The sequence below is a fragment of the Schistocerca serialis genome, chromosome 2 (genome assembly GCF_023864345.2).
Source record: "Schistocerca serialis cubense isolate TAMUIC-IGC-003099 chromosome 2, iqSchSeri2.2, whole genome shotgun sequence".
In the NCBI taxonomy this organism is placed as follows: Eukaryota; Metazoa; Arthropoda; class Insecta; order Orthoptera; family Acrididae; genus Schistocerca; species Schistocerca serialis.
The window spans coordinates 223,282,794-223,295,353 of record NC_064639.1 but is presented as its reverse complement, the minus strand read 5'-3'; the positions used below and the strand labels follow the sequence as shown (position 1 = coordinate 223,295,353).

The window sequence follows — 12,560 nt, the reverse complement described above, 5'->3', positions numbered from 1 at the left end:
ATTTATCTTATCAGTATATGTTGTGAGGCAACTACAATATTGCTGAGTCAGAAGACTATGAAAGTTAAGCTGTAATTAATAGTGATCTAAATAGGCCTGCATGAGCAGGCAACAGTACAAGCATATTAGCAGTCCAACAGCATTAGACCTACTTCTTGAAGCAAACAGAAACTGCAATAAGAGCTATTTTATACAATAACATGAAATCTGAGATGAGCTACTGGAATACTGTCTGCTAAGGCACTTCAGTCTGAGTTCTAAATGGCAGTAAACTTTGATGAGCAGTTAATATATGACCATTATATGTAACTATTCAACTTTGCTGGCTGATTTTATACCCTAATAATCATGTTTCTCGACAGTTGTCGATTTGTATTTCAATGAGTTGTAAAATTTATCGCAATCTTTAAACAAGACAGATGGTTTGCAGTGTGTATTTCTGACACATATGGTACAAAATTTAAATATCTGCATGTACTGCAAAGTTAAATTTACTTAAATAGGTGTAAATTCTTGGGGTTCAACTAAACCTACTGAAATATATTGTTGGCATTGTTCCACAATGTAATGATGATGGGACATGTGCTGTCACATGTGCACAAAAAAAAAAAAAAAAGAGAACAGGACACTGACAATATCTCTTTTGTGTCTATATTAGCTTTTGGAATGCAGACTCTAGTGATAGATGGTACTGTAGTGTAAACTGAAGTCTATGTTAGATTGAAAAGTGAGTTCAGTTGGGAGTTGGTGAAGTAGTATCAAACACTTCAGTTAATCCAGTCTTTTTAATGTATGTATACTCTATAATATTCAAGAACAATCAAAGGATAAGAACTCCATAAATAAACACTGTATTAGTGATAAATAAATGGGATTTTGAGGGATCAAGCAATTTATGCTGGGTTGTCAAAGTAGCTTGGAGACTTCAGGGAATATGCAGCAGCCAGTCTTTTGTTGCTATATAGTGCCATAATAAAGATGCTCTCTGCAGCTTTCCTGGCATGACTACTGTACTGTTATTGGGAGTCATACACCTGTAATGGGCTCATCATCAGTATTCTCCAGCAATAAGTATCCAGTAAAAATGTGTTCAAAGTATCACAATAGGAAATAGCTCATGGACAAATCAAACATCACCAACTATGATGTACACATGAAATACTTTTATGCTGGTAATGTAGTTGAATTTAATATGGAACATTAATGCTTACTAGACATTTAACGAACCTAAAATTTATGATCTAGGTATTTTCAATATTTTTACCCAGAACTCTCACCATAAGTATTTCACAGTTGTATATACCTACCAGTTCAATGAAAGAAAAGAAAAACACTATTAGTGACTTCGCTCACAGATGTAAAACATGCACATTTGACAAGATCAAGGTGTGAAGCAAAATGGAACAAAAATTAGATCACAGAAAACAGCTCAAAATAAATGGATGGTTGAGTGATTGGTGTGTGTGGTGGTTGGTGGGGAGTGGGGGTGGGGAGGGAGACCAAATAGCGAGGTCATCGTTTTCACGATCCAATGTGGGAGGAACATCAGCAGCACAGTCCAGCCGGTGGGAAAGGAAAAGGGACAAATGAAGAGGCAGAAGGAATGTCGGATTGGCGGGAAGAGTAAAGAAGAGACAGGGAGGAGTGAGAGCAGGGGGGGATGCCACAGAGGCAGTATGTGCAACGGGATGCCGGCACCACCAGCAACCCATCCCAACCTCACACCATAACATGATTGCGAGACAATGCAGGTACCAAACAAGAGAAACAAAATGGCACGAAAGACCACAGAAAGATAAGGAAAAATTGTGGTGGGGGGAACCTGACCGATGTGGAGGCAAAGACAGAGCCAAAAGGCTTCAAAATCAATGCCAGCACTAACCGAGGGACTACATTTCTGGAAGGAAATTCTGGTACATAAATCTGAGAGGGCATACCACATTCATGAAGAAAACTGCAGACAGATGCAACCAAGTGAGGGTTGTCTGCCGACACACAGGACAAGGAGAGTACAATGGCATATTTAGTAGGAAGGACCAAAAGGCAGCAGTTCTACAAAATGTGGGTCACCATGAGACCCCCTCCCCCCTACCAACTACAAAGGAGGGTGGCTAATTATGGAATAAAAAACTAAGAGTCAATCTAGTATGTTGGATACTAAGATGGTAGAGGATGAGGCCAAGGGAAGAACGCCACATGGTGGGAATTCCCTTAATCACACAAAATTTATTAGACAGCAGTGTGGCCCCATCACTAGTCAGCCCATGACTGAGCGAAAATGCATTTGACGTGATGATGCAAATCTGTGCCTGGAGGGGTCATGAAGTATGGGGGGCTAGGTAGCTGACATCCCAGGCAGATGTTTGCTACTCAGTGAATCCACACACGACCAAATTTGGGTGATGGAGGACCATTTAATACAGCATAGGACCCAATAAATGGCCATCAGTTCTGTGGTTAACACTCCACAAGTGTCAGGCAAGAGATGGTGTTCTGTGCCAACAAAACAAGTGAAAGCATATCCCACATGATCAGCAGATTTAGAGCCACTGGTTAAAAGCAATAGCATCCCAAAACTCTTGTAAGGGCAGGCAGAACAAACAACTGAATTCTACTGTAGTAATGGAGGCTTTCGGATCCTCGGAGAGATCCATTCGAATCCAGGGTCAAGGAGCTAACCAGGGGGAGAGATTGGAAGAGAATGTGGTGCACAGGACAAACAGGGAATACTGAAACAGCAAAAGGGAGAAACAAGGTGAAGTTCAACTAGTAAACAGCCATGAAAAGAACAGAATAGAAGGGGTGAGCAGCGAAAGAGCAGATAGCGATAGCACAGGAAACCAAGAGCTGCGACCACTGAGGCAAAAGGGGAGGGGGGGGGGGGGGGGGGGGGAAGCTAAAATAAATATTCATGTTCCAGAATCACCTGAAGGTGAGGCTTAGGATAACATGAGATAGTGGGCATTACCCCTAACATTTTGGTTATGGTGGCAGAGTGATATGTAGTGTAGCCCGAGGTGTACATTAGAGTGGAAGGTGATAATTTGATTGCAAGTTGGTGAAGCCAATGAATGTGAATACTAAATAAAGGTTTTGGTAACAGACACATCTGCAGCATACTCTGATGTCTATGTTCTTGTCACATTTAATGCACTTCACCATATGTAACATGCTTTTCATTACACAAACTGAAACTGCAGTACTAGTTTAGAAAGCCACTGTTAAAAAATGGCCAAGTCTCTGATGAATATTTTGATGCACGTTATGTATGTATTTTGTGCATAAAGTATGAAAAATGCCAGGAGGACCACTATATAACTTTTACTTAAACAATCTCTACACAATATACACGGTTTCTAGTACACGTCAGACAACAAATTATGCTAATCACTCTTGCCAACATCAACCTCATTTTTATTTCTCCACATATCCATTTCTGAAGTGTTTATTATTTATTTTCCCTTTTATGCTTCAATGCTACATATTGTATCTTCTCTTATCTTACATCTACTTCTCCAGCATTTGTTGTCTATACAGGTTGAAAAGTTTGTAACGGTATTGCACAGTAGATTGTAATGAGAAATAATTGTTCAGAAAAAATTGGTACATTGTGCTGTTTCTGAGCTGATTAGTGTTGAAGTTTACCAATCAGCCGCTGCATGTGCAAATTCAAATGTCCCATCAGAGATGGTGTTGCCAAACATGCTCTTTGGTTTTCTAAAACTGAACAAGAGAGGGATACAGGATCGAAACTGAGCCAAAGGAGGAGGAATCCCTTGTGCTATCATCTATCTTATGAGAACGAGTGACACTAATTGTATCTGGCAGGCCACTTGAAATCTGTGTGCATAATGGCCTGATTGGCTAACTTTAATATTAATTAACTTCCCCAACTGGTAGCTCCAATGTAAGCATGGTTAAGATATTTTTGTGACATTATTGGACTTGTCTTGGCCGTGCTGTACAGTGAGTCAATGTGAAGCTGGAGTTGGTTGCACAGGTGCACATTGCACTGGTGCTGGTGGAGACTATTGAGAGTTAGGGCTGTACTAAGTATGGTCTGATGCTCAACAGGACTGGGAAAAGGAAGTTGGTGGAGTTTATTAGTGAGAATATAGCAAGCTGGTCTGAGGCCACACATGATCATGTGTGGGAGATTAGGATTTTTTAGGATAAATCATAACAACAGATTACCCTCCCTTGTAAGTATCTCCAGTCATTTAGAGACTTCTTCAACATTTACACAAAATATAGTATGTACCACTCAGAAGTGCGCAAACACCTTATAATTACTCACTTTTCATCAAAATGTGCAGTCTGTTAATAATATTTACCAGCTTGAAGCTGAATTACAGCACAGTGGTATGCAATTACAGAGTCCTGGTGTGGAGCAAACGAAATACAGCATGTAGTGCTATCATATGAATGTGCAAGCTGCAACTCTAAGAACTACCTTGAAGTGTGGGGGATCATGGTATTTATATCAGGGGTGGCAGCATTTAAAAAGCTAGAGCAACTATGATCACACTTAAAATGTAGATACACATTTTGAATTTGCAGCCAATGAACCAACGAAACTAGACATCTGTATGAAGTTACATATTCTGAGAATGTACAGCTTTCCTAGCAGTAACATGGACACTTCCTTCATCAAGGTAACTGAAATCCTGGAAAGTGTCTCAGCCTCTAACACTAACAAAATAATATGTGGAGACATGAATATTAACATATGTGTTGATGGTGGTATTAGTAATGGCATCCTAAGCATATCAAATCCTTTTTGGCATGGCACAAATGGTAAACTCTTATACTAGGGTATCAAAAAGTTCTGCATCAGTCCTAGACCAGTAGCACCTACAGCATTCAGCAGGGAAAATTGTACATTATTGTTAAGAGGTCTTGGCCTTTCAGGCATTAATGCCGTATTACAACACTAAAGATAGGATTGGTAAAAATCAAAAAAATTACAGGGCTACAAAAGCATCTTCATAAGCTAATAAGCTACAAGAATAGTATTATTTTTATTTTAACAAAGCACAGATTAGTTTCCAAAGTGGGAGATGTACAATATCAGCTATTACAGAGTTCGCAAGCATTACTTGAAGTTCTTTTCAAGGATGACTGTGTCACAGGCTTATTCTTAGATTTACCGAAGGCTTTTGACACTGCTGGCCACAAAATACTGCCAAAAAAAGCTGGAAGCACTACTTACAAGAGTAACAGCAAATGATTGGTTCCTATTTCACCTGGAAAGCAGGGATCAAAAGGCAGAGACACTTCACACATCTGCTGATGATAAATTTTTAGTAAAACAATTGGCAGACATGGGACATGTAAACATCAATGCTCTCAATATGTATGAGTGAGTTTTCAGACAGTGTAAGACATGGAGAAATGTTCTCTTTGCTGATGACAGCATCATCATATACACACCACAGCTCTTATTAGAGAAATCAAGTGAAACTCTCAAGGATGTTTAAGACTGGCCAGTACACATTTATCCAAGCCACATTAATCCAGATTTCCAGTTTATTTGGATTTGTTTTTTGTTGACTTCTCTTATTTTGACACAAAAATGTGTTGCATACAGCTAGTACATCATACAATATATGCAGTTCTTATGTTGTTACTGCAGGTAGCATCAAGATCATTGGTCTCTTGCTTCCAGACTAGGCGACACTAACATAGATGTCTGGTTGCACACTGACAGTGATGCCAGTCATGGCCTGAAGGATGACTGTGAAATTTCATTTGCTACCTGGGGTCAACGGAAGTGCCCGATTCCACCTGTCTGCTTTGACCCATGGTGTGTGACGTCAATACACCGCGGAGTTTATGAGTTGGTTGTGTTTGTAGTTCTCGTCTTGTTGTGTTTGATGGCGCCCTGTGTGTGTGTGTGTGTGTGTGTGTGTGTGTGTGTGTGTGTGTGTGTGTGTGTGTGTTTTAGTGATGGCCAACCTAATTTGCAGCCCTGAAATTTGTTGGTGGTAAGTAATTGTTTTTTGGGTCTATTTTTCTCGAGTTGTAATGTTTCGCATATTTATTGTGTATGTAGCGATGTTTGACTTTTGAATTTTTCAGGTGTAGTTTTGGTTCTGTTTTTCGTAGTTGTAGGTGTTGGTTTTTTCGTATCAACAGTGGTGGTTGACCTATATAGGTCAAGGGAAATGACCGATTACAATTTTCGTATAGTTTTATATGTAGGTATTGGTGTTTTGGTATCGTCAGCTATGGTCAAGGGAAATGTCTGATTCCACCTCCGTAGTTTTTGCTGTTTTGGTATCGTTAGCTGCAGTTGACCTATATAGGCCAAGGGAAGTGTCCAATTCCCATAGATTTTGTAATTTTTTTTTGTTCGGCATTTTGTGTTTTTGGGGTTGTGGTTTTTTTTTTTCTGTTATATTTAGCTTGTCCACTCCCTAAAACCCCCAATGTCTCACGGTTGTCCTGCTAGTTTGATTGTATTTTTGGAGGGAGATGTTATTGCCTTATTTATAGGTATTTTCGTATTTTTTACATCATAGGCGCCATATTGGAGATGCTTAGAGTGCCATTTCTGCCATATTGATGACGTCACGGGTAGAGCAGATGGATGGAATTGGACACGGTACGCCTGCTACCTGTTATATTGTAGGGAATGATGGTGAAGTGGACAATGAAAGCGGCATTGCAGAGGAAGAACTAATGCCTAATGTGGAGGAAGCTGGAAAAACTACTGGTTTACCTATGACATCAGCTGGAAATAACCCCAGCTGAAAGATGTTAATGAAATTACTACACTATCGTGCTGCTCTCAAATGCCACTCCAGTTTAAAGCAAAAGAAATTTACACACTAGGCCTATTTTAGTAAATAAATGTGAGTAGACTACAATAAGTGCAGAGTTTAAGTGCTAAAAAGTGTTTCTTGTTAGTGACAATATGAAAGGTTTGTGTATTGTAGTATACATTACAGTTTTTGCATTTAGTTGCCAATCTGAATAACATCCAGTCCCACCTAATCTGCACAAATGAGGTTGTTGTTGTTGTTATGGTCTTCAGTCCTGAGACTGGTTTGATGCAGCTCTCCATGCTACTCTATCCTGTGCAAGCTTCTTCAGCTCCCAGTACCTACTGCAACCTACATCCTTCTGAATCTGCTTAGTGTACTCATCTCTTGGTCTCCCCCTACGATTTTTACCCTCCACGCTGCCCTCCAATACTAAATTGGTGATCCCTTGATGCCTCAGAACATGTCCTACCAACCGATTCCTTCTTCTGGTCAAGTTGTGCCACAAACTTCTCTTCTCCCCAATCCTATTCAATACTTCCTGATTAGTTATGTGATCTACCCATCTAATCTTCAGCATTCTTCTGTAGCACCACATTTCGAAAGCTTCTATTCTCTTCTTGTCCAAACTATTTACCGTCCATGTTTCACTTCCATACTTCCATGAGGTTGTTGCGCATAAAATAATTTAACATCAAATAAAAAGAAAACAAACATTATACACTTCAGGTAAAGGGGGGAAAATAAGTGTTGCATCAAGCATAGGAGCCTACAAGATAAATCTATAAAATGAACAACCACAAAGTTTTTTATGGATGAACACTGATTTTCAGGTAACATGGAATGAATACACACACACACACACACACACACACACACACACACACACACACACACACACAGAGAGAGAGAGAGAGAGAGAGAGAGAGAGAGAGAGAGAGAGAGGGGGGGGGGGGGGGGGGGGGGGAGCCTGCACGTTGGAAATATTACTATTTCACTAATAGCTCTATACATAATCATGGAAGAAGAGACAGTTTAGACTTCTTTTTGCCACGGAAAAACAAGCAAAAACCTCAAAACAACATTTTTTATCAGCGAATCAGCTGTGTAATATATTTTGATAAAATATCTGTTTGCAAAGGGAGCTATGACATTTTTTTATAAGTAAAGCATACTACACACTCAAAGCTTGCTTAAAGAACTCAGAAGTGGTTATTTACGAAAGGGGATAGCTAAAACACCTTGTCACTTTATAATGCTTTTACAAGAAAATCATGTGCCAAGAGCTACAGTGAATGACTGCAATGTCATGTCATTTTCCTGAGTTCAACATTTCACTCATCATGGGGAGAGAAAGGGGGGGGCGATGCTGACTAAGGTTTCCATGTGGATTGAGAGGCGAACATGAAGACATGCACGTTTACGGGCCTGGAGGCAGTTTTCTGAAGAGAATGGGTTAGTGCAAGGAGAATAGTTAAGGAGTCACCATTGGGTACCCTTGATTTGTTCAGTAATGAACAAATATATCATAAAGTATCTGGTGCAAACAGTGTGTATATCAAAGAGCATTGTACAATAGGGACCAATCTCTTGTGACAGCACAGCTGTTAGGCACTGACCTCATATTTGGGAGGTTGGAGTTTGCTCTGCCTATCCATCTTAATACAGATTTTCTGTAGTTTCCCCTAAATCATTTTGGGCAAATGCTGGTACGCTTCTGAAGGTCATGGCTGGCCACCTATCCTATCCTCATAAAAGCATTCTTATACACTCTCTCTCTCTCTCTCTCTCTCTCTCTGTGTGTGTGTGTGTGTGTGTGTGTGTGTGTGTGTGTGTGTGTTTTCAGCTATTAATTTTCATCACATAATAATGCCAAATCCTATATTACTGTAAGATGATATGTGGATGAATAAACAAAGAAATGAGAGGCAACCTCAATTTCACATGAAGCCACCAAAAATCCTGGAAGAATTGACTACCCAACTGCTACCTTACAAACTACTAATTCTTGCACTATGTAATTGATCAGTCACTACAACAAAGAGCATGGAGTGGGAGTACAAATACACTCAAACCTTCCTACATGTCTGTTCATATATTTAAGAACTTGACACTTACTACTGAGGAATATTTGTAATTCATGTGCCATACAAAGCAAATGCAAAAGTGACAACATAAACTATAACTTTACTTTAGCCATAGTAACTATTATGTGCAGAACAGAACCAGTCAGCATAAACTGTTATTTACAATGTGGATATTTTACTTAATATTTGCAACTCTCATCGCCTGTTGTATCTAACACTTATTCATGCCTAGCCAACACACAAATGTCCTGGATATTATCAAACTCCAAAAACATTATGACTATTACTGCTGCTGAGCATTTCTGATAAAGAGTATGAAATAATAGATCAATTGTAGAAGTTGTTGTTCTTTATAAAACTTTCTCTAACACAATGTAACACAATCTGCACATTGGGAAATGAATCTAGCACAATAAAACCCTGAAGTAAACTGGTTCTTATATAACGCGCCTACTGAGGACATATTATGAATTACTTTTGACGAAAGCGGTATTAAGAAAAGTAACCCTAAGCAATCCGGCATTGTTAATCCAAGAGATGTATTGCTATTCATTCTAAAACAGTAGACAGAGTACATGTTCACTCAATAGTGATCGCTACGAACTAAGTAGACAGAGATTTAGGAATATTCACTTATAACTTACGGGGTATCCGTTCCATTTCTTTGGTAAGAATGCTGTTGACCCTGATCCTTAATGTACACATTCGCGGAACCGTCGACCGCTTCAAGATTAGGGCTGGTACTTGATAATTTCGAAGACGAACTGATTGATAAGGCAGGTACTCTTGCAGCAGCTTCAAGTACTTCCGGCTGGTCTTCGATGAGCAGCAAGTTCGTATCATCTTCAGTCATACTTCTACTTGGCGTGTCACTACTAGAGGGGCAGTTGTTGGAAGAAACCTTTTCTGTTAAATTAGATTCTGCATTATCGTTCATAACGGGACACTTTCGAACGCATTTTCATAACTGACACCAAAAAGTAACAAAACATAATGTTTATTTTACCTACCACTCCTACACTACACGCTTACGACACCATCCATACATGTCGCATGACAGACATAGCGTCAAACATAACAAACAGAAGTATGTCAGCAAAATATGTGGCCCTTACGCATCTACACTGTTTTACATATATTGCTTGTATCTGTGACGTTGGTACACCTGAGAAGTTTGATCGGTGCATCTCTATGGAAGTGAAAATATTTGAATAACGGATCAAGGAACTCAGTTCGGAGGCGATAGATGGCGCGGGCTGTATGACGAGAGATGCCTTCTAGATGGGCGTAGCAACCGCGCGCGAAACACAAACGTGTAAAACTTCCGTACGAAGTACTAATATATCATACACACACCACAGGGGGAGAGAGAGAGAGACATGGAGGACAATTCTTTACTGTTATCATATTTGCCATCGAGTTCAGTTAGCATCTGCCATGTAAATTACCTGCCTTTTCGAGTACTACCGGTAACAGAAATCCGACCATTGAAAGGACTGACGATGGTCATGTACTTTAGGAGTGTGATTCAGCAATTAAAACTCGAAATAAGATTATATTGTCACCATAAAAATGGAGTTTGCTTCAAAGTACAAATTTGATGGCAAAGGTAAATGTTTAAATGAATTATTGTACTACTGCATATCACTAACTTAGTATGACTCTCAGTCTTCCAATGTGTTTACGTTTTCCGGTAACCTAAAACTGGACATCAAATTCAGTTTTCATCTTTCATTTGTTCCCATCTTTCTACAATTTTCTTCACTATTTATTGTCCTAATTAATGTCTGAATTCCTTGTATGCTTGTGACTGGTGGTCTCCCTCTTTTCTTCCTTCCTGGTGGTTCACATTCCAATCTCACCTCTGACATCCTTTTTATATGTCCATACAATGTGAGTTGTTTTTCTTCCACAAACTCGATGTACAAACTTGTGATATCTGTTTTCTTCTTGATAACTCCATTTCTGATCATTTCCTACCTGGATATCCATGCAGATCATCTCCAAAAATCTATCTCAGTTGCCATCAATCTCTTTATTAATTGGGTTTTAACTGTCCATACATCTGATCCACATAGGCTACACTACTTTTAATAATACTTTTGAAGATTTTTCTTTTATTTCCTTTCTAATCTGTTGATCCCATAAAATAGCATTTAATGTTCCAACAATGAACATTTCAACATTTATTCATGAACTGACTTTTCTTAAATTAAATTCCTTATCTTGTTAACCATCTTATGTGATTTTTACTTCTAGTTATTTGTACTCACCAGTATGTGTCATAGTTCCCATCCCTTCTACCAGTGTTAAAATCTTGATTTGTTCCTCCTGTTCATGTAATTTATTTTACCCATTTTGACCTGAAGGCCCCATTTTTATACTCTTCTATTAATATATTCAATATCTTCTTCATCTTGTGACAAAATTAACTTGTCATCAGCAAACTGTAGTGGATATATAGCATTATCATTTATTTGGATTCCCATGTTATTATACTTTTTCTTTCAAGTTTCCATCGCTTTTTCTGTGTATATTTTATAAAGTATCAGTGGTAGGCTGCATCTCTGATGTATTCATTTCTAACTTCATATCCAGGTGAAAGAAAATTCAATTTTTTGTTCTTTCTGTATAGGTTCTGAACTGCTTTAATTGTGATAACATTAATATCAGATGATTTAGGCCCTTCCATAAACTGCATAAAGGTATATTATCGTAAGCTGTTCCTGACGCTGCTTTTGAATATTTTTCTTTTCAAGTGTTTGTAAAAAAAAAATATGATCTACAGTTGGTATCTCTGCCAGCTTGTTCTTCAGGTTCCATTGGCTTAAATTCTGTCTCTAAAAAATCTTTATTAGTCCTTACATAAAGTATGCTAAGTACGTTGTATTAGTCAAATTTATTCCTCTGTAATTCTTACACTCATCTTTTATTTATTTCTTCTGAATTTTTGACATAAATCCTGCTTTCCAATCTTCTGAGGATGGCTCGCCATTTAAATATTTTTCAAAAATATTTCTCAGAAGTTCACGTAATTTGTATGGCATATTTCAACATTTCAGTTGGGGTTTCTTTTGGCTGAATCTTTCACCAATGGGTGCCTTCTCATGTGGTGGATAGGGGAATGCCCATCAGATATCGTTGGTACCAGGATAATAAAATACCTGGCGTGGACCAAAAGTAGCAGCTTCTGGTTTATAGTTGGATATTGGGTTACCAAAGACTAACGGAAGATACTCTGATAAATTTTAATGGTGTAGAGTATTGGTTTACTTTCCCTCTTACAACTTTAGGAAGTTTTTGACGTAAAATTAATGATCAGTGTAAGTATCTACTTCAAAGGTATGTAGATTTGTTTCTCGCATTTTTAATACAACTATCTTGCATTGGTTATGCATGGACGAAAAGGTTCCATTCAATTAAATTACAATAACAGAAAGTAAACTCACTTCATCAAGAATAATGTGTAATCTTAACGCATTCACACTTTAGTTTTCAGTACTGGAATAGTAACTGTGAGAGTAAGTCTTCTACTTGTTATGTGTATAGTTTATCTTTTTTGTGAAGACACCACTGTTTTTCGCCTGTAATTTTGTATCTTTTGGTTATGCCATATAACCCAGTTTCCATATGAAAAAATACGAATTGCATCCAAGAGGGTGACTTCCAGAATGACCTCCATCTTAGTAACGCAGTCTCACAGGTT

General features: G+C 38.5%; 1 protein-coding gene across 2 annotated transcripts in view; it reads right to left on the bottom strand.

Annotated features, from left to right (window-relative positions):
- Positions 1–10,019, bottom strand: part of LOC126456968 (zinc transporter 2) — a 131,907-nt gene extending 121,888 nt beyond the window's left edge. The window contains exons 1-2 of one of the 2 annotated variants that reach the window (XM_050092907.1): positions 9,865–10,019; positions 9,499–9,760 (exon numbers count right to left, since the gene is read on the bottom strand). In XM_050092907.1, coding sequence (XP_049948864.1) covers positions 9,499–9,707 — 209 coding nt within the window. In that variant the 5' untranslated portion in view covers positions 9,708–9,760; positions 9,865–10,019. Of the gene's footprint in view, positions 1–9,498 lie in introns of both variants that reach the window. The other variant, XM_050092906.1, reaches the window with a different exon arrangement.
- Between the last annotated feature and the right edge of the window lie 2,541 nt (positions 10,020–12,560).